The sequence below is a fragment of the Alosa sapidissima genome, chromosome 15, assembly GCF_018492685.1.
Source record: "Alosa sapidissima isolate fAloSap1 chromosome 15, fAloSap1.pri, whole genome shotgun sequence".
NCBI lineage: Eukaryota > Metazoa > Chordata > Actinopteri > Clupeiformes > Clupeidae > Alosa > Alosa sapidissima.
This window is the reverse complement of record NC_055971.1, coordinates 26828133-26851968: the sequence shown is the minus strand read 5'-3', so window position 1 is coordinate 26851968 and position 23836 is coordinate 26828133. Positions and strand designations below refer to the sequence as shown.

The following is a 23836-nucleotide window of genomic DNA, read 5'->3' as shown; positions in this document are numbered from 1 at the left end:
ACACACACAGATACACACACAGACAGAGAGAGAGAGAGAGAGAGAGAGAGAGACACGAGAGGAAGCAGAACAAACTGTGGAAACCAGAGAGAAAGAGCTCAGTGGTTAGAGTGTTCGACTTCCATGCCGGATTGCCGGTGTGTGTCGAGGTGGCGGGTTCGAGGGCCGTGAGTGGTGGATGAATTACGACCTCTGTTACAGAGGGATGATGCTGTTGAAACAGAACTACACTTTTTAATAGAGAGCACAAAAATCCAATCCATTCACGATACATACTTTCCGAAATGTAAAGAAAAACTCCCTGATTTCTGTGATAGACCGAACCCATACAAACTACTGTAGAACTGCTGCCCAATATGTCCTTGCCTGTCACCAGCTGAGAGACACTGAGGGCCAGATGTCCCAACACTTTTGCGCCCACTTCAGGCATATTTGTTTCGCAACGTGCGCGTAAAATCATGGCGAGGTATGTACAAACAGGCCGCACTGAGGTAAAAGCGCAGACTGTCTGTTGCGGGAGCACGTGGACGCATAATTCTGACGCACACACACACACACAAACACACATACACATGCACACAGACACACACACACACACACACACACAGACAGACACACACACACACTGTATCAACAGCTTCATCTGGTCACACCGCTAACACAATGTCACATACAGCACACATGCACACTGACCCCACCACCAGCACTACACACACACACTCAACACACACAGACACACTCACACAGACGCGCATACACACACACACACACTACATTTTTTACATTACTTCTTACTCCTTGTATATGCCTGTGAAATTGCGTATGTCCTTATACATTTATATTACAATTGCTTTGGCAATACAAATGTCCAACTATTCGTCATGCCAATAAAGCACCTTTCTGAATTGAATTGAATTGAATTGAATTGAGAGAGAAAGAGAGAGAGATGAAATGAGAGAGAAAAAAGCATACGCACAGATGAAGAGATAGACAGAGCAATGGTGACTGAAAGGAAGAGAGAGAAAGAATAGAGTGAGAGACACAAAGAGATAAAATAAGAAAGAGAGAGAGAGTTGATGGTGAGATAGAGAGACAGAGGAAAGGTAAATAAAATGCAGAGGTAAACAGAAAGAAGATGGAGAGAGGAAGATAAAGAGAGAGAGCAAGAGAGAGAGAGGAAGATAAAGAGAGAGAGCAAGAGAGAGAGAGGGAGATAAAGAGAGAGAGTGAGTGAGAGAGAGGGAGGAAGATAAAGATAGAGGAAGATAAAGAGAGAGAGCGAGAGAGAGCAAGATAAAGAGAGAGAGTGAGTGAGAGAGAGGGAGATAAAGAGAGAGAGTGAGTGAGATAGACGGACAAGGACAGAACCCAGCCATCATCTGTCTTAGGTCAAACTTCTTTTGACATGAATGCCTCCTGAAGTTTGTCTGTGTGTGTGTGTGTGTATTTCTGCAGATGTATGTATGTGTTTTCCCTTGACTTCCCTTGGCTGAAGGGTGGGAAAAGCGTTGGCACACAGAGTGTGTTTCCGTGTCGTTGTTGCGTCGCGTCTCTTTGCCTAACCTCGAGCACAGAGAGAGAGAGAGAGAGAGAGAGAGAGAGAGAGAGAGAGAGAGTCATTGCCCATTTGTTGAAATAATGGGAACCACAAAAGCATGGTGTCTCCCTGCATGCAATGACAACTGGGGGATGGAGTGTGTGTAAGATCTCTGGAGTCCACTGCTTCAACACCCCTCTCATTGAGATGCAGCACGAAGGATGACTGACTAGAGAGGGGGGGTAAGGAATAATAAGCGAGAATAATAAACAAGAAAGATGAAATGAGAACAGCTTCTCTTTATCAGAATGATGCTAGAGAAGGAAGCATTGTTGTTTGTTATTTGTTATGTTTGTTATTTGTTTGTGATAGCTCTTATTGTATGATTGTAAACACCGGGCATTGCTGTAGTAGAGCTTTGTGTTCAGTCAGTCCTTCCTGAGAAGTAATGAAACAACGGCTGATGGTGATATACAGTTGGTGAAATCACAATGGACATACAAAGGGCCTTTGAGGTTGACTCAGCCCATTCCCACAGTGTTTGTCCAGAGCTATGTTTGTGCCCTCGTCCCTTGGCGACCCCACGCTGTGCTTGTCCTTTACCAGGCTGTGAATGAGCGGAGAGCCTCACCACTGGTGGCGTGGCATCGTAATCGCTGTGCCAACTGATGGGGGATGTGGATCGATGAGCACGAGGAGACTTCAGAGCAGCTTAGTGGGGCTCGGTCACCAGATCAATGAAGGGGAATAACACAGTCACCAAATTCCCGCATGTTCGCCAAAGTTTACAGGGCCTAAATTTCAGCGAGGGATTGCGGGTATAGCGCATGATTTATTCAAGACCAGCAACTCTAGCCATCATAATGCGAGAAATTCCTGCATACATTTTACAGTGCTGTCTGATAACGTTATGGAGCGGCGTGAATGCGGGACCGGACGGACCAACTTCTGACTTGAACCGAACGTAACCCCATGCAGACACCAGTGATGCCAGTAACGCGTTACTTAGTCTATTTTGACCACTTTTTTCGGTAACGAGTAATCTAATGCGCTACTATTTACAAACCAGTAATCAGATTAAAGTTACTTATCTAAATCACTGTGCGTTACTATTTTTGTCATTTTCCTTAGTAAAAAGATATATTCTTTGCTTTCTTCTTGTCTCGGGGATTAACGTCATGTAGGCTATGCCAACCTTTCCAGCATGAGGACAACTCACGTGTAAAACCACGCAGTGACACAAATGTAAACAACAATGGAGGGAGGAGAGAGATGCACGTTTTATCTATACAGTTATTATTTTGAGTTTGTGTCAGCTAAACATGACAACATTAAGGTACGTTGTACATTCTGTGCTGGCGACAAAGTGCTGTCTAGCTAGACATCCCAAGTCTCCCGAAGTTTTGGGAGTCTCCCACATATTGATATCTCCCGGAACCTAGAGCGAACAAGAGCACGGAAGCCAGACCGGACTTCAAATCGTGTGTGCATCTAAGTTTAACGCGCACACAACAGAGAGGGAGAGAGAGAGGGGAGTGGTGCGTGTGTGCCGGCAAGCGCATCCAAGACAGAGAGCATCCTGGTCTGTTTTGCTAAATCAACCAATCAGTTTTCAGTGTAGGTGGGCTTATATCTCTTTTCTCCCGAACTTAATTAATCAGTTCATTTATTGTATCTAGGAACAGGAGTGTCATGGCAGAGAGTCAATACCCCTCAAAAAGGAACATTTAAGACCCATTTCACATCAGACTACACAAAAGTGTACCCAATTGTCTCATAAGAGTAAACATAATGATAGTATTGCACACTGCACTGTTTGTAACAGTGACTTTAGCATTGCTCACGGCGGGTTAAATGATTGCAAATGACTTGTTGAGGTGAGTTTAACAAGTGTAATTTCATTTGCATATTACTCAGGCCTATACTAGATGGCTAGTTGCCAAGGCTACATGAAAAGGCCAAACTACCAAAATCTACATATTTTACTATCACAATTTCTATCAATAGGCATTCCTTATTTGGTGTACTGACTAGACATTATTGAACAAACATCTGCATTTCAGTATCTACTGTAAGTAGGTTAGGTTGGGATGTCTGCTATACATTGTTGGCATTACTGTTAAAATGCACTTCCAGTATAGTGAGTATTGGCAAAACCGGTTATAACTGGTGGGGGTGTTGTCGGCAGCTGCTGAAAGTAACTAATAAAGTAACTTGTAATCTAACTTAGTTACTTTTAAAATCAAGTAATCAGTAAAGTAACTAAGTTACTATTTAAAGGAGTAATCAGTAATCAGATTACTTTTTCAAGGTAACTGTGGCAACACTGGCAGACACTGGCACACGCGCACAGCACCACTTTTCAGGTCTCTCTCTCTGTCTCTCGCAACAGGACTTGTCACCGTTGAAGTCAAATTATGTTAGTTGCTTCTACATCAACTGCTAACTGACAGAAATTAAAAAGAAAGTTTAGCGATCAGGAATTTGTTCTCCATTTGAAGAATGTAATCGATTGCGAGCGTGCACAGACAGCTACATCCACGGAGTGCATTGTAGGCCTAGGCTTAGGTTACTTTCACTTTCTAGAGTGCACATTCATTAAAGGAGAATTCCGGTGTGATATTGACCTAAAGTGTATCGAAACATGATACCGAGTGTGAACGTATGTCTCATAGCCCATCTCGGCTTGTCCCCTGCACTCCAAAATCTGGCGCTAGTTAGCCGATGCTACCAACATCTTTTTCAATAGTGGTGCTTCGGCATCGGGCTAGCCATGCAAATAAATCACTGTTTTACACCCATTTACGAGGCTCAATGTATCTCCACACTTCATTGGTAGACTTCCGAGGGCCCTGACATTTAAAACGAGACATTGAGAACTTTGAAAAAGCACTGGTACTTACAAGACGATTTATACAGACAGTATCTTCACGAAGTTTAGCGTTTGCAGCCATCTTGAATTTAGTCACGATAAGTCGAGCAACGAGTAAGAATGAACAGCTATGATAAGGGATCAGATTCCAAAAATAATTCAGTGGAAATGCATGGATTCCAGTTGCTGCTACTGGAAGAAACTGGAATCCATGCATTTCCACTGAATTATTTCTGGAATCTGATCCCTTATCATACCTGTTCATTTTTACTCGTTGCTCGACTTATCGTGACTAAATTCAAGATGGCTGCAAACGTTAAACTTCGTGAAGATACTGTCTGTATAAATCGTCTTGTAAGTAAACTACCAGTGCTTTTTCAAAGTTCTCAATGTCTCGTTTTAAATGTCAGGGCCCTAGGAAGTCTACCAATGAAGTGTGGAGATACATTGAGCCTCGTAAATGGGTGTAAAACAGTGATTTATTTGCATGGCTAGCCCGATGCCGAAGCACCACTACTGAAAAAGTTGTTGGTAGCATCGGCTAACTAGCGCCAGATTTTGGAGTGCAGGGGACAAGTCGAGATGGGCTATGAGACATACGTTCACACTCGGTATCATGTTTCAATACACTTTAGGTCAATATCACACCGGAATTCTCCTTTAAGTGAAAGATGCTTCATACCAAAACAGCGATCAAACACTATTAAATTTATCATGACGTGTTGTTACAAACACTTACTCCAATTAGAAAATGGAGTAAGTGTTTGTGACAACACACAGTTAATACATGATATGGTCTTGAAGGAGATGTTTAAATGTGGTCATGGTTGATGTGACACAGGACGGAAAAGGAAATGTTTTCATGACAGTGAAGCTCAAAGCTTACAGACATACAAAATCATACAAAATGTCTGTTAGCTTTTTCAATTGCACACACTGTTATTTAGTCAGTAACTATTTTGACCATAAAGACAAAGATTTTATTTGTGCTTTTTTTTCAGGTCCCATCTCAAGCACATGTTTTTGTCTATTAAAATATTCCCTCTCTCCTATAAGTGCAATCAAATACCTACATACATAGGTTTAGTCAGATTTGTTTTTTTTTTCTTTTTCACACGGCCAAATTTCTGTCAAGGATTCCCGGGACACTGAAAGACCGGGGTACACGAAACTTGGTGGGCATGTAGCCCCACATGGATAGCATGGAACCATTGTTTTTCGTTTTCATCTGTCGAAGGATTAGCCTACTATGTATCTGTTGCAATCGAATCATTTGACCAATCCTTGCCACAACAGTAAGCTACCCAATGCTCACGGCCTTTGCAGGTCAAATACTTGTGTAGATGTATGTTTGGGACAACATATTTATGTGAGCAGGCCTTTTCCGTGATGAATATGAATAAATCAAAAGTGCGAAATCGCCTGACGCACGGACATCTGAATGATGTTATGTAGGCTAAATAGCCACTGCCCAGAAACTGTCCCCCGATATGGACAAGCTGGTGAAAGTTAAAAGGGGTCTTTTTGTTTTTACTAATTCCTACTGGATATTCAATCACATGGCCTATTGTTGGACTACTTTATTCTGGCGCTTACTTTCTGTGACTCGTTTCTTTTAATTGGCCTAATTATGCATTGACGTGTTTTCATGTGCAAGCCTTCAATAAATATAATAAAAAGATAGAGGATATAGGAAATGTGTTTTGTTGGCACCTAGTCTATTTTGTTGTATTTCTAATTTATAAATGTAGGCTACTTGCATGGATAGGATGCACACAATTCAACAATTTCTCAAAATTATGAACAGGGAAGATGGGGGTGGGGTTATATAAAATGTATTTTACATGTGAAATCTATGAACTAATCATGTTTTGGTACTTGTTGTCTAGCAGATACCAGTGAGAATTGAGTGTGCATAATGCAATTCAGTGAGACAGTTAGAATCATATTTGCCTTTCACCTTTTGTTTTTAGCCAGCAGCCAGACTAGCAGATACCCTGACTTTGCTGAATTACTTAAGCTAAGCAGGAACAAAGGAGGAAATGAACACAATTTGCTAAGTGTGACTTATTTTTGTGGAAAAAATGTGCCGGACTGGGTGGCGGTCATATTTTGTACCGCTCTGCGGTACATCTAGTTATAATTAAAGCTGCAGTGGACAAGTCTGACAGATTGAGGGGACAGCCAAAATTGTGAATGTTTCTCTGATGCCCCTCCCCCACTACCACTGAGTTTGTGCTCGTCAGTGTGCACAAGACTGTGATTGACAGTCAGATCTCACACAGCCCTGATCTGATTGGACCAGAAGAACCGGGAGCTGTGGATATTTGCAAAACAAATAACAGGCTCTATGTTTTTTTCTAAAACCGGCTGATTTATGTCGTTCTGTCGGAGCATAGTGTCGGTTTCAGTGAATATGATCAAAAAAAAAATCTTGCCAACAGGCAGCTTCAAGGTTGTATCAGCGATGGCAGGGATACGTCATTTCTGTTGACGTTCAAACAAAACAGAGTTAGCTCGCTACTCCCTCCACCTCCCTACCGTGCAATTGAAACTCTCCTGAACGCGCATCTCGTCGGTTATTGGTTGGAACACTTTATTTTGCCTTTGAGTGGTTGGCAACACTTGTTGGTAACAATTGTTTTTGTGTGCAGATCTCAGAGCCTAGACTGCCTACTGAGAGGTGTTTTTTTTGACAGCCTGCTTATGGGGCGGGCAGCTAGCAGATCGTTAGGAAAGATTAGATGAATACGATAATTTATGTTTGGGCCTTTTTTGGGCTGCAATCGCTGATTTCTCTCACACATACACACACACAAACACACACAGACAAAGACACTGCTTCTTCTATCTATGTCACATCACAAACACACACACACACAATCACACATAAACACACACACACAATCACACAAACACACACACACAAACACACACACACACACAATCACACATAAACACACACACACAATCACACAAACACACACACACAAACACAAACACACACACACACACATAAACACACACACACACACAAACATCAACACACACACACACACACCTGCAGCTCCTTGTGCGTCTTCAAGTGTGTGGCTCAGTGTGACCTTTTCCTGGAACAGTCTGGCCATTTTTTTGGCCTGCGTCCAGACTGCCACCAAGCCAGAAGATGTGTGTGTGTAGGTGTGTGTGTGTGTGTGTGTGTATTTGTGTGCATAATTTAGCGTGTGTGATTGCACAGAGAGTGAGTGGAGTGGAGAGGAGAAAAGAGAAGCCATCATCACTGGAGTACACTTGTCTGAAAAGGATGCTGCACTCCGTGTCTCAGACCACAGTTAAGAACATAGAACAAAATGTGTGTGTGTGTGTGTGTGGGTGTGGGTGTGTGTGTGAGTGTGTTGGCGTTTGTGTGTTAGTGCGGGTGTACATGTGTGTGGGTGGGTGTATTTGCATATACTTTGTAAGAGTGTTTTTGTGTGTGTGTGTGTGTGTGTGTGTGTGTGTGTGTGTGTGTGTGTGTGTGTTTGTGTGTGTGTACATGTGCATGTGTGTAAAAGATAGACAGAGAAAGAGAGACTCCACATCATTTGTGAATGCTTCTAAGGACGCGCATAAACAGGTGTGCTTCTCCATTAGCATTTTAGGAGCACTTAGGAATGAAAGCACACACACACAAACACACACACACACACACACACACACACACACACACAAACACACAAGTACACAACCACACACGCACATGCACACACAAACACACACACACACACATACACACACCTCCCTGCTGATCTTGATGACTGAGATGCAGAAAGCGAGACTAAGTCGAAAAATGCTTGGCCCTCCTAAATACACAAGCACTGCGCCACACACACACACACACACCTCACAGAATGCTCAAGCAGGCAATATACACAAAGTCTGTGTCTCTGAGGTCATTCTCCAACTCTCTCTTCCTTTGAAAGGGAGCAGAGAAGAGAGGATGCCTCATGAAGACGGTCTGCCACTGTCGCTGTTCGATGGCCAGTGCTTCAGTGTGAATCGGTCAGAATGATGACAGAATTCCGATCCAGTCATTTAATCGGCTGTGTAGAGACCGAAAGCATATCAAAAGCATTTCTGAGAGGCTGGTGTTTACCTCTTTGCAGCGTGTGTGTGTGTCTGTGTGTGTGTGTGTGTGTGTGTGTGTGTGCACGCGGGCGTGCGTGTGTGTATGTGAATACCTTTGAATACAGCTACCTATTAATTTCTATTTTCTATATTCTATATTAATTTCAGGGGAGCCCCTGTGACATTGTTGATATGGACGCACCTAGTTGCATTGATGCATATGATTTTATAGGATTGTGTGTGTGTGTGTGTGTGTGTGTGTGTGTGTGTGTGTGTGTGTGTGTGTGTGTGTGTTGTGTGTAGCTGTGTGTGTGTGTGTGTGTGTGTGTGTGTGTGTGTGTGTGTGTGTGTGTGTGTGTGTGTGTGTGTGTGTGTAGCTCTGTGTGTGTATGCATGTGTGTGTGTGTACACCATATTCCCCAGGCACCTTGATATCAGGCACCTTGACATCTTGATATAATAAGGCATAATTGTCATGTACATGCAAGCCATTTCTGTCCACTAGTTAACTAGTGAACCATTTCTGTGTGAACTAGTTAACTAATGACTAATGACTTCTGTGTGAACTAGTTAACTAATGCCAAAATGACCATTAGTTAACTAGTAAGGCCCAAATTCTCTCTAGTTAACTAGTTCATGTTTCATATCTTACTAGTTAACTAGTAATGCTCAGCATGTTCACTAGTTAACTGGTGGACATTGAAATGTGCACTAGTTAACTAGTTTAAAGACTTATATATTTTAATAGTCAACTAGTAAGGTACAAAAATGTTTACTAGCTGACTACTGAATGTCAAATTCCCACTTGTTAACTTCTATGTAATTTGGCCAGCCGCTTGAGCATTTTTTCTGATATCTTGATATCAGGCCAACATGCAAGCCATTTTTGTCAACTAGTTAACTAGTGAGCTATGTTTGTGCACACTAGTAGTGATGGGGACGAGACCGCCTATGCCGAGTCCGAGTCAAGACCGAGTCTTTGAAGGGTCGAGACCGAGTCGAGACCGAGTCTGTTGGTTTTCAAATACAGTCGAGTCCGAGTCAAGACCGAGTCTTTGAGGAAGCAAGTCCGAGTCGAGACCGAGTCCTTTAGGAGTCGAGACCGAGTCGAGACCAAGACCATAAAAAAATTGCAGTTTTAATATTCATAATTTAATATCACCCCAGTTAATAATCAACAGTTAGGCCTACAGACTAAGCTAGATTGGGAATTGTTTAGAGGAGCAGTCTTAACGTCTTAATATGGACTATGCTGACCTACAGACACTCACCGGCAGCAGAGCCATAGAGATAAATAAACGGCTCTGACGGCAGTATCTTTGCATTGCACCATGGGATGTCATTTTCAAATAATGCCGGTCAACATTGCATTTTATTATTATTGTTGTTATGTGTTGTCTGTTTTTTTATATGAACATAAAAAATGCGTTGGTCTCGAGGACTCGGTCTGAAATTACGAGTCCTTCTCCTCCCACTGTGGTCCGAGACCGAGTCAAGACCGAGTCTTTGAAGGAACGAGTCCGAGACGAGACCGAGAAAGCAGAAATTGGTCTCGAGACCGGACTCGAGTCCGAGACCGGACTCGAGTACTACATCACTACACACTAGTTAACTAGTGACAGCAAAAATGCCCACTAGTTAACTAGTAAAGGCCAAAATGCATACCAGTCAGCTAGTTGAAGGCTTTTGGGTCTCACTAGTTAACTAGTGACAGCCAATGTGCACATGTTTACTAGTGAAGGTGTTGCCTGGCTGACCTTACGGCCTAGAAAAGCAGAGCAGCGAGGCGATGCTGATGTTCCAAAAGCTGTTTTATTTCCCAAACAGGGATATGGTCATCTCAGAGGAAAAAGAGAAAAAGGAAAAAAAACTCCAAAACAAAATAATCAATCAAACTAATTTATACTGTTAACTTTACTTGAAACTAAACTTTTTTCCAAGCAAAATGGCTTCAATAATATAGCACTTTACATATAGCTAAATGTGGAAAATCTCTTTTCTCTGGTCATACACAGGTGCTCTTTTCTCACCTTAACCCACTCTTCCTGCTGTCTGGTCTGCCACAGGTCTTCTAGCCCCTGGCCAGAACCAAATCATTGTCCCAAAATCAATCATTGTCTAACAGCCTAGAACCAATACAAAAATATATATAAATACTCTAATGAAATGTAATACATTATCCGGTTACCAGACATTAACACCACCACCTTTACAAACATAATAAACATACATATCCTGTTAATTACACAAACACCCCTCTTCCCACACAACAATGCCCCATTCACGCCTATGACGTTCACTCCGCAAAACTATAATTGTCTCTTGAGGGCTACCGTCGGGTCTTCTGATGAACGCAAACAAGGAAGTTAACACCCACGTAAGCGGCAAGCCCTGCTCTTTGTTCCATGCTAGTTCGCCCATTGTCCGCCAAGTTTACAAGTTTATTGTCCGTAGTACTAAACCTTCAGTTGGCCACTCCTGAAGTTCAAGCAGTTTATTGACGAAGGTGCTTTTGTGTTTGTGTTGCAGATGCTGTTGCTTCCGTGACTGCCAGCTGCATGCTCACGTTCGTGCGGTACAAACAAAATAAAGGCCTGTGTGAGAAACGGTGTCGGTGTGTTTGTAGCGATAGCTTGTAGTCTGATGTGGTGTAACACTGGTAACGGGCTACCGCACCGTTACAGAAGGCAAAACTCCTCACTAGTTAACTAGTTGCAGTAGGTCAATGTCACTAGTTAACTAGTGAACCATAAATGGCTTACTAGCTAGCTAGGTGATGGCAGTAGGTTCACTAGTTAACTAGTTGATGCATCCTTTGTCCAAACTAGTTAACTAGTGAGGTCATAAATGTATACTAGTAAACTAGTTCAAGACAAAATTCACACTAGTCAACTAGTGCCACAGAATTCAAATTAGGAGGCGGAGAATTCTGGAAATTGAGGCTTTCTATTGGCTCCCTATGTCCAAATAGAACATGACAACCAATCACAGCGCAGAATTTCACGAAATCTCACCTACAACATTTGCATGTGAAACACAAGTTAACATGCTGGCCAAAGGAACTCTAGCTAGTAAACTAGTGGCTTCATTGTGACACTTACATGTAAACTAGTGAAGGCAGAACTGCTCACTAGTTAACTAGTGAAGACACAAATGCCCACTAGTTAACTAAAGAGGTCTAAAAAGTGTCACTAGTTTACTAGTGTGCACCAAAACACCCACTAGTGAACTAGTGATGGCAGTTTCCATTCGACTAGTTAACTAGTGAGGTGCAAAAAGTGTCACTAGTTTGCTAGTGTGCCCCAAAACACCCACTAGTTAACTAGTGAAGGCCTTTTCAGCCCCACTAGTTAACTAGTGAGATGCCAAAATGGTCACTTGTTAACATGTAAAGGCAAAAATACTCTCTAGTTTACTAGTGAGGGTGTTGTGGGCCTTACTAGTTAACTAGTTGCATGCATATTTTGTTCACTAGTTAACTAGTTACACCTAAAAAGACAAACAAGCTGATCGTTTTTGCCCACTAGTTATCTAGTGGAACAATTGAAGTCTCAGTTTGCATGTGTGGCAGTGAAGCAGCTCACTAGTTAGTGCCTGAAACGGTCTTTATGCAAATTCTAATGAGAGGGTGGGTAGAAGACTCCTATTGGGTATCATAAGAATCCCATCCAGTCTAAATGTAAATTTACTGTTCATAGCCTCGCGATCAGGTCCTAATTGGAGCCCCTAGTGGCTAAAGTGACACACTGCTCTGCAACGGTACTTCAGTATAGTAACTGATAATATTAATTATATTAATATTATTTAATATTATTAATTTTATATTATTCTTTGTTAAATTTTATATTATTTCGTTAATATTATTTATTTAATATTTGTTTATTGTTGCTAGGCAACCACAGACATACATGCATCCTTTAGTCACACTTTTCTGATTAATAACTGAAAAACAAAATATTGTACACATTAACTGCACATGGTTTCAAAAGTAATTAAAAGCTCAAAGATCAAGAAAACAACTCTGTAAAACTTCATGCACTTCTAAGGAATTGAACCCTGGACTCCCACATAATCTCCTGCAGCTTAACCACTTGAGCTAGTCTTGCCACATCAGTATCAGTGTCATCAATGTTCATGTTAATGAAGTGTTTTGTTGCTAGGTAACCATATGTGATGCCCCAGTGGGCGTGGCTTCCTCCTTGCGCTACGTTGTATTGTCTTGTGTCTGTTCGCAGGTGGTCGGTATGCTAACTGATAGTGATTGGCTGATTAGGGAGGATGGTGCACAGGTCACCTGACCCCTTTTTAGGCCGCCGGTTTCCATTCTGGGGGGGCAGCAGCACGAGGCATTTGCCTTTGTTCAACCTGGGTTGTGTGCCTCTTGTAGGACTATATGCTCAGTCGCTGTCTACACCTGCTATCGATTGTCTTTATGTCTAGTGAGCATTTTGGTTCCCACTAGTTAACTAGTGTGCATAGTTTGGCCCTCACTAGTTAACTAGTTCACACAAACATGGCTCACTAGTTAACTAGTTGACAAAAATAGCTTACCTGTACATGACAATTATGCCTGATATCAAGATATCAGAATAAATGCTCAATCGACTTGCCATACCAGCCAGGCTCGACTAGACTTTTAAAGCCTCCAGTAAAGCCTGGTGCTCTGTCTGAGGAAGAATATTGACAAATGGTTCGCAGAGTGCAGTGAATGTTCATCGACGTCCATAATTATGGCGAACATGAGTGATTGTGGAGGCTCCACCGGGACCGATGTAATAGTCTTCAATTATGCAAAAGCCTCCACCATCATCTCCACCCGCCACCACAGACTCCGCCTGCCCAAAAGAGAGAAAAACACTTCTAAAAGAAGAGAGAAAAGACACAGAGGGGCTTAGGGTGCTCAGTAGACTTCAGATAATTTCTTGCTCAGGTGCTCTTCTGCGACAGGTGAAGTGAGAATCCAAAGAAAAAAGACTTTGATGAAGGGCATGATGAAGGCCAATATGGCCGCAACGCGTAGGCCCATGTGCTTTTAACCAGTTCTTGCCATGATGAATTAAAGGCTTTTTATACTTTTTCAACCTCAGAGTGCCTCTGCAAACTCTTTTTTTCTTTAGAAAAGAAAGAAATTCCTCTCCCATCATCGTCTATTTTATCACCAAAAAGCCATTTGAACAAAAGAGATTTTGCACTTTAGAAGAAAGCTTGTGTTACTGGCAGAGAAGTGAGCCATTCAGATCGATCAACAGACACACAAGCAATCCCGTGCTGTCCGAAGCCCCTGGACAAATTGTTCCTCTGCCATTGATTGATGGACAGACAGATCAAGCCTCTCATCTGATAAAGGGCATTGTCAAAAACCTCCACTTTCAGCCCTGGCTGTGTGAAGCTTTCAATCCAGGAGGGGGCCCAACAAAAAGTGTTTTTCAAGTGTGTCTTCGTCTCTCTTTCCTTACCTGATATACATTATCTTTGTAATATTTATCATTAATAATAATTGTAGCATAATTATATATACTAGTAATTAGTTCCACTGCTGACAGCATGATGTTATTTTGTGCTCGATGGTGTTTTAAAGGCACCTTTAAACCTAACCCTAGCCCCTTCCAGGCAGCGCTGCCTTGAAGACAGTGTTGGGGGCTTAAAACACCAAGAAACTCATTTTGTTGAACTAATTTTGATGCTGCACCTATGTAACCTGCATTGTGTTGAACCTGCACGATTCAGCCCTGCACACGCCCGGACTCGAACCCGCGAACAGCATTACCCCCACACACACACACTCAAACGCGAACAGACACACACACACATACGCACACACGCACACACTCATTTACTTACACAAAAGTTGCAAGAGTAGGGGATGGAATAGGGGGATGAAGACAAATTGACAAGCGTGATTCAGTTTTGCGCAGAGAATGTGCATGACTGAGCAGCGGTCATATTTTGTATTGCTTTGCAGTACATCTGGTTTGATGAAACATTGGTGACAATTGGAGATGCCTCTGAGGAAATTGGTCTTAGTTCTGAAGAAATGATAGCTTCAGCGAAAGTTCTACTAGGAAGACTTTAGTAGTGTAGTAGTGTAGCCTTTACTCCTCCAATGCTACACAGAGCCAATCTTAGCTGCCTACTTTCGGGAAAGCCCCGCAATCCGATCATTCACTCATTCAATCAGCGCTAGCCTATAGGAATTCAGTGGGCTCTTTAAATATGTACCACCCGCGGTTATGAGTCATAAACAAAATATTTTAATGATATTCGGGTCATTTGCGGGCGGGTCAGTTAAAATGAATTAAATATATATTTTCTACAAATAGGCCTACTTAAGGCCTACGTACAAAATAGTGAATCATGTGATAGGCCTACTGATATTGATGCTGATTGAAGAGGTTGCAACTTGAAGGTTGTTGATATTTCAGTTCCAAAAGAGAATCAAATTACATCGCTCCCTCTCCTCCCAAAGTAACACTGTAGGTCCTTCACCTCTCCTCCTAAAATAAATGATAGGCGCTAACTGTTATATGCTACTGCGCCAGGATTGTGTAGGCTACCACACTAGTTTTACAAGCGCACACACTAAATTGACAGCTAAGGTTAAAATGCAGGCTGCGCCTTTAAATAGGCGACTTTTTATCTACGTATACAGTAGACTACTGTATTTCCACTAAATATTCAATTCAATATTATGTGCAAGACTAATGTTTACTAAGCATGCCAAAGCTTTGATCTCTTAGCAATGTCTCCATAACGTTACGTTTTCTCATAGTGAGATGGTCATCCCGAAATGTGATTTAGAATTTAGATGACATGGGGCGCAAGGTTCACGGAGGTGAACGGCTGGATAAATGTGAAATGACAAGGTGTTAACTAAACAATTTAGTAGCCTAAGGTAGACAGGCTTTGTGGTTAAAACTATGAAAACCAGTAACGTTAGGCTAGTCTCTGTCACTGAACAAACTAGGCTACTTGCAGCGTGATATTCATTGTTAGCAGCCAGTTATACATAGCAATAGTCTGTGCTATACAGAAATATAGCCCCCCCCCCCCCCCCCCCCATTTAAAAAAAAAAAAAACCTCAGCGGATCTATCCGAAATTCGTGGGTCTCGTTTTCAGGTTAAAAAATCTGGAATTCCGGATACATATGAAAGCCTTTTTCCCCAGATTGCATCTGGTCCATGGGCATCTATTTTCTTTTCCAATACACACCCCAATCAAGTCATTTTCAGCTGAAAATTATGTGCTATTATTTGGGGAGACAAAAAAACAGGCTCTCATGGTGATGGACTGGAAAGTGCCATGACAACAGTGCAGGCTCCTTAACAAGCAGACACACACACACACACACAAACACACACACACACACACACACACGCACACACACACACACACACACACACACACACACACATACAGTTTGTGTTGATGAAAGTCACACAGCAGGGGGTACTGTGTGAAGCTGATTCTGCTTTCTTCAGTTACACTTCAGGGAAGTGAGAGAGCAATGGGAACAGAAAAGGTCACTTCCAGCTCTGAGGAGGAGTGTGTGTGTCTGTCTGTCTGTGTGCCTGTGTGTGTGTGTGTGTGTGTGTGTGTGTGTGTGTGTGTTCCACCTTCTTGGAGTGCGTGGCTTTGTTGAGGTTCAAGAGCTGTGTGTATGAGTGTGTGTGTGTGTGTGTGTGTGTGTGTGTGTGTGTGTGTGTGTGTGTGTGTGTGTGTATGTCTGTGTGTAATAACCACTTTGAGTTTAGCTTCCTCTGAGAACATGACAGTAGCACATTTCTCAACTCAGTGTGTCCTTCTCTTCTCGCAACCCTAGCTCTCTCTTAGGTTGTGTGTGTGTGTGTGTGTGTGTGTGTGTGTGTGTGTATGTGTGTGTGTTTGTGCGTGTGTGTGTTTATGTGTGTGTGTCTTTATCTCTCTATTGTACTTAGAGTCCACAGCAACAGAAAAGGATACTGAGAACCACAACCTGCATCATGATGACCAAACTACTGAAAAATAAATATATAGAGAAAATGTGCGTGTGTGTGTGTCTGTCTGTGTCTATGTGTCATGCCGTGAATTTCGAATTCACAAAACATTATTCAATGAACTGAAAAATCCTCAACTTTCACAACATTCATTCATCATCTAATTACTGTAAACTTGTTGCCTCCACTGCTGTCCATTCTAAGTGTGTGTGTGTATGTGTGTGTGTGTGTGTGTGTGTGTGTGTGTGTGTGTGTGTGTGTCTGTGTGAAATAAGTAACCTCCTTGAGAGAAAGACAGAGAGAGAGGGGTGTCAGAGTAGCTATAATAGCTGTTTACCAAACCCAGTTTGATTCATTCCGACATTCCCCTTCCACTGTAGAATAAAAGTATGCATGCAAAGCATGTCATCATTCCTTTTTCATGATCTCACTGGCCCTTTTATGATCTCACTGGCCCTTTGTGATCTCACTGGCTCTTTTGTGATCTCACTGGCCCTTTTGTGATCTCACTGGCTCTTTTGTGATCTCACTGACCCCTTTTGTAATCTCACTGGCCCTTTTGTTCCAGTATACCAATTCAGAAGCCAAAGATTTATCAAAGAAGCACTTTATTATGAGGGGGTAACACAATGTAAGCAGTCACAACCAGAGACAACACACAAGAAACACACAAGTGGGTCACAACCAGAGACAACACACAAGAAACACACAAGTGGTTCACAACCAGAGACAACACACAAGAAACACACAAGTGGGTCTCTCCAGATTAACATGGTGGAGGAGGCAGGTGGACATTCACCTCCAACACACCCATATGGAAAAAAAATTGTTCATATTAATTTCTATAGATACATTGACAGACGTAGTACATACCCAATCCTTGGGGGTCAATAAAGTAGCTATCTCTTTATCTAATTAACATACTGTAATACATCATTTTGGCCACTTTCATACACAGAAACAAGGACACATGTTTTAAATATGACCCCAACTTCCTTGTCGAAAGACCTGTTGCAGTTTTGGTATTATGCAATCTTTTTTTCTGATTCATCGTGCATATGAGTCAGCTGCGTGGGTGGAATACGAAGTGGCTTAACCAATGCCAATTGGCGCTAGGTCAACACATCCGGTCAATATCCAGACTGTGACTGTCCTTCATCTGGTCCACATTTCATGCTGGAGTCTGAAGTTTATTCCTGGATCATTTTGCCCAAAGAATTACAATTACCTAAAGAATAGCCACAACCCAGAATGGATAGCACAGTGCCCAGCAAAACATACTCTGCCAAATGTCCATCTTTGCGTCAGGGAATTGAATAAACTGAGGGAGTATGGCATGTTGTATTACATATCAAGTGAAACTGCAGGTGTGAGATTTGTGTGTGCCCTTACTGGACTCTGTGGTAATAATACATGTATGTCCTTGATGTGTGGAGGCAAGCCATGGAGCCTTGCACCCCATCTGGCAGTATATACTTAATACATAATTCAAGTATAATTCATTAAGGAATAGTGCATTTTAAATGTCAATAGCTTACTATATATATATATATATATATATACAAAAAACTGATCACAATGATCATGGCATTGAGATGCAGACAGAATGATGATCCGTAATGAGCATGTTATATTCATCACACATACACACACACACACACACACACGTATGAGTAAGTCCTCTGCCTTGTAAGCAGCTCCAGGGATCTGCGACGCTCATCACATGGATGGCAACGGGATGGCCAGGGAGACCCCACTGGCATGAGCAGCGTCGCCATGGCACCAGCAGGCATCAAGGGGCACCAGGAGAATCAGCATCAGAACCAGCATCTCCCACCCCTCACACACACACACACACACACACACACACACACACACACACTCCTCACACACACACACACACACACACACACACACACACACATACCTCACAATGCCCATATCTCATGCCCCTCTGTCTTACCAGGGCACAAGGACTCGCATCACAGAAACAACATGGGGTGCCTCACAGACACCTCCTTCATTATGGACAAGAGGAATCAGTCTCTCTCTCTCTCTCCATCTCTCTCACACACACACACATACACTCTCCCTCTCTCTCACACACATGCAAACACAAACCAAATACATATATACATATATAAAGCATTCATATGTACACTTCTCCATCAACACACACACACAGAATCTACATTCCTACAAACAGATTCCGAAGGATTCCTTATTCTTTTTTTCAGTGGATTTTGCTAGCACACTGGAATGAATAAAAAAAAGTCATAGCATTTAAGTAAGACATCAACTAGTGATGGGGAAAAAAAGCAAAAACATATCATCTGCTTTAACTCTAAATAATCACATTTCTTAGGATTCACTAAGCTTCATGTTTTCAAAAGTATATGAACATATGTACGTATACTGTTGTGGAATTTCCAGAAACAAGCCACAATATATGTGGTTTCGATTCCCAGCCTTTTACCGTTATGTCCTTGAGCAAGGCACTTAACCCACAAGATGCTTTGGGTAAAAGTTCCTCCAGACTGGCCCCTGTCATTCGTATATGTATCCATCTCTTACTGTAATGGGTAAAAGCATCTGCTAAATACATACACACATACAAATCAATTCTTTGGTTAGAATACAACTTCCTGCAATGCACTGTAGTCCAGTGTAATCAAAAAAGAATGCTATATGTTAAACATTTGTGTGATGGTGACCTGCTTATTGAGTTTTGGGCTGCTTTTAATTTATTTCTCTTTGTAGTTTTAATATTTTTCCTTTTTAATATTTGTATTTTGATCCCTTGTGCTTTTATTTATTATTATCTGGTATTCTTTGTTTTCAGATGATGTACTGTTTCTTGATGTTGCTATTTCCCTATTATTTGGGTGTCCTGTAAACAGCTATCGCCAATTCCAACCATAATGGAACAAAAAGGTGATGTAACACTAGTGATTGAGTGTCAACCGTTCTGACATAATCTATTAACATTACACTCACATGTTTTATTGCTTTAGCACTTACTTTTTATGAATAAATAAATTGAACCTTGAGCAAAGGCCATGTAAAGTTCAATAACACAGAGCTGAGAAGGATAAAAAAAGTATGATTTCTTAAATGGAAGCTTTCCACATGACAAATGTCTTTCAGTGGAGGGCGAGCACTTCAGTTTTTCAGTATCCAGTCCACAACATCACTTCTCTTTGTAGTCTCTTTAGCTTGTATTCACACCTTTCAGTTTTTTGAAACGGCTGTGTGCCAAATTATGTTAATGTCTAGCCTTCAGATGGAACGAGACAGGATATTAAAAGAGCTGTTCTAGTCAACATTCTCATTGTCACTGAGGCAACGTGTGGTTATCATCGTTCACATTTCAATGAAATGTCTTTGTCAGAGAAAACAACATAAACACACAAACACACACACACACACACACACACACCAACACACACACACCAACACACCAACACACACACACACACACACACACACACACACACACACACACCCTAACACACCAACACACACACACACACACACACACACACACACACCAACACCAACAACCAGTGCAGTGGGTTGGTGATGGTGACTATATTTTGGTGGTGGCGGTGTAGACGGGCTGAGACTGCACCACCCTCCTGCGGTAGCACACCCTCATGTCCTCCCGTACGCCATTACTGGCCAGCATGTACAGCACAGGGTCCACGACGCAGTTGAGACTGGACAGCGCCAGCGTGCTTGCGAAGACGAAGTGCAGCTTGTCCTCGAAGGCGCAGTTGGTCTCCTCGTCCATGGCGTAGTACGCGATGGAGCGTATCGTCAGCAGCAGGTGATACGGGAAGAAGCACACGCAGAAGATGGAGATGACCGCCACGGCCAGTCGCTTGACCTTCTGCTTGCCACGCTCGTCCAGGCCCGTGCTGCCCCGCACCTTCGTCCAGATGCGCGTGTAGCACACCACCAGGACCACGAAGGGGATGGTAAATCCCAGGCCCACACGCAGCAGGTTGAACAGGGCGATCCGTTCGTTGATAGGGTAAGTCTCGTAACACTGCCTGGTCCTGTTGTCGTACATCTCCTCCTTGTCCAGCTTGAGCACGGCCGCGTGGAGCGACGCGATGACGGCGAAGACCACCGCGCACGCGCCCCAGGCGCAGGGCGAGCGGCGCATGGTTTTGGCCTGGAACGGGAAGCTAATAGTCAGACAGCGGTCCACTGAGATGCAGCACAGCAGGTAGATGCTGATGTACATGTTGGAGTAGTAGACGAAGCCGGCCAGGTCACATGACCAAGTGGGCAAACTCCAGTGATGGTCCTGGTAGTAGTAGTAGATCCACAGGGGTATCGTGACGATGAACAAAAGGTCCGAGACTGACAGGTGCACCAGGTAGATGCCGAGGACGTTCTTGCGACGGATCTGCTGGATGATGGGGGCGAAGACGATCAGGTTGGTGACCAGGCCGAAGATAAAGGCCAAGATATAGATGCCCATCAGTACGTCGCTATAGCGACTCTTCTCCTCGATGTCCACACAGCTGCCTGTGCTGTTCCCCATGTTTTCCTGAGACGAAGTCATATACACTAGATGACGGCCTGAAAAAATGTAAACAAAGTCTGTATGTTAGTAAAGAGCAGGAAGCAGATTCTGATCTCTGCGGTGTTGTCCCATAACACTTCACTCTGGCTGCTGGTTGAGGACAAAGTTATTTTTAGCCGAAGGTGGCTTAGAGTTATAAGTGGCTCCGGCGTTTCCTCTCCCTGGAGACAGCTTATAAATGTCAAATGAATGGTGTCAGGGAGGTTAACTTATTTCTGTGACGGGTGTCAAATGATATTACGTCCCAAGTCGCCTCAAAAGGGTCTTTTTGGAGAGTGACTACAGGACAACATTTTAGTCTTTTTGTGCTTGTGGGTTTTCCCTTTGCTATGACAACTAGTGCTGTTGATTGATAAAAGCAATAAAGTGAGATTAATTACACTTCTCTGTGATTCATCAGTTCATTCAATCTGTGATTCATAGTAGGAAGTTGAAGTAGGCTACTTTTGCATTTGAAATCTTGTGAATTCAACTGAGCTGCATCATTGTTCTGCCTACTGTAATTTATAAACTTAATATCTAATGTCCAGCCTTTTGGACTGATAATAATGACGGTGGCTATATAGACAAAGGTAATGTCAAAATGTATTAAAAATGTCTTCTAAATGTTTCCACCAACTCAAAATGTGGTTGTCACAGAAAGACATAGACATTTCACATAGATCACACACACAAACACATGCAGTAGGGAGGGGGAGGGTGGCAAGGAGAAAGAGAGAGAGGGAGAGAGAGAGAGAGAGAGAGAGAGGGAGAGAGAGGGAGAGAGAGAGAGAGGGAGAGAGAGGGAGAGAGAGAGAGCAACAGAGAGGGAGAGAGAGAGAGAGAGAGGGAGAGGGGGAGAGAGAGAGGGAGAGAGAGAGAGAGAGAGGGAGAGAGAGAGGGAGGGAGAGAGAGAGAGAGAGGGAGAGGGAGAGAGAGAGAGAGAGAAACATTTATCAAAAAGATTGCTTTGCTTGGCTCAGTGAGCCCTCCTACACATTTCATTTCAAGGTTGAGCTAGTTGCGCGTCAAAACATTTATATGTATTAATTTTACACTATAAGCTTTCCAATAGGGTAGAGAGTAGTGGACACATTGACTGCTCCTAATCCCAAAAGCACTGATGCTAATACACTGGCCACTGTCTGTCTGTCTGTCTGTCTGTTTCTGGAGGTGCCTGTACAAGCTGTACTGGTTGGGCACACGTCCTCTAACTGAGCACTAAATTCAGAGTGGAGCCGCTGACCGGATAGAGGCTGAGACTGAAATGCCATTATGGCATCGTCACGGAGACACACAGTCTGGCTGGTGTGAGCGTTAGGACACAGCGAGGAAGCAAATCCAGGCAGACACACACGCACGCACACATACACAAACAGACACGCAAACATGCGCGCACACACACACACACACACACATGCACGCACGCGAGCACACACACACACACACACACATGCATACACAAACACACGCACATGTACACACACACACACACAAACACACATGCATGTGTTGACCTGGCATGACTCTGGCCCAATTCTGACACAGATGGGGAAGATAAACAATAAACAAACAAACAAACAAGCAAGCAAAAAATGCAGCTGCAGACCCTTGCCATGGATCAGGCTGGGACATAGCCTGGCCTGTAAATGGGCAGTGCTGGGCTGGGCTGGAGATCTTAGCTCAGTCATGGCCAAATATGGTCGTGACTGACTGGCATCTCTTCTAGTAGAGAGTCAGGTCACCTGGAGCATTCCTACCAATCAACACGTCAAAATATAATATTTTTAAGTGAAGTCAATGTATTTTTATAGCAAATTTGACACAACAGGATTGACCTAAAGTGCTTTACAAATCAGGGCTCTACACTAACATTTTTGTCCAGGAGCACTTGTGCGCCCAAGTTAAAAAACTTAGGAGCACAGACAAAAATTTGGACGCACAGTCCAATTATGTGTAAGTTAACTTACACATAATTCCTACCAATCCTACCAATAATAATAATAATAGACTTAGATTAATTTACACATAATCTAACATTACACTGCAGCTAACAGTTAAACGTGCCAGTGCACCAATTGCTAATATTAAGAATGACTGACAACATTTAGGCTACAGGAAACAGGATTTTAAAGATCAGTGCCTACTTTATTTTCAGTCTGTTCTATTTTCCTACATTTTGTTAATGTAAAATAATATAATACATAGCCATATTTGCATTTAGCCTGTACATTAAGTATACTTATTATATTATCCTTTTTTTTAAAACATCTGCATTGATGGGGGCAGTAGGCAAACGTTAGGCCTACTTTCGTTTTGCACTTCAGCTTGTATTCGGTGTAAACAAACAAGCATGCGTGGAAGCCAGGAGTTGTCAGTAGCTTTCTACCTTTGAATAAAATGGGAGTATTACTACTCCCATTTTAGGCTATTTTTGTGCCTGTTCGCTACAGCTATATTTTGCATATTGCAGCCAATACGTCAACTGGGATAAAAGGCATGTTAGGTTACCTTTTCTTCTCTCACTGCATTCTCAGAATCTCATCCTGTTCCTCCTATATCCGATGAATTCGGTGGATAGAATAACTAATTTTTTCAATCTTTGCATCTTGGCTGGCTAGTCTAACTTTCCGCTTTTTCTGCGCGCTCTTGGATTTGATAGAAGCGACTACTAGCGAGTCACAACGATAAATTGCTAACGTTGATGGGAGGTGTAGTTTTTATGCTGCATTCGCGACGTGATTCTATGGTTTGCACATGTTTCTCGATG

At 42.6% G+C, this 23836-nt stretch overlaps 1 protein-coding gene across 2 annotated transcripts in view; it reads right to left on the bottom strand.

Moving 5' to 3' along the window:
• Positions 1-4770: 4770 nt before the first annotated feature.
• Positions 4771-23836, bottom strand: part of gpr184 (G protein-coupled receptor 184) — a 34011-nt gene continuing 14945 nt past the window's right edge. Inside the window, exons 2-3 of one of the 2 annotated variants that reach the window (XM_042062901.1) lie at positions 20055-21083; positions 4771-4781 (exon numbers count right to left, since the gene is read on the bottom strand). In XM_042062901.1, the coding sequence (XP_041918835.1) occupies positions 20080-21066 (987 nt within the window). In that variant the 5' untranslated portion in view covers positions 21067-21083 and the 3' untranslated portion in view covers positions 4771-4781; positions 20055-20079. Of the gene's footprint in view, positions 4782-19970; positions 21084-23836 lie in introns of those variants that run through there. The other variant, XM_042062900.1, reaches the window with a different exon arrangement.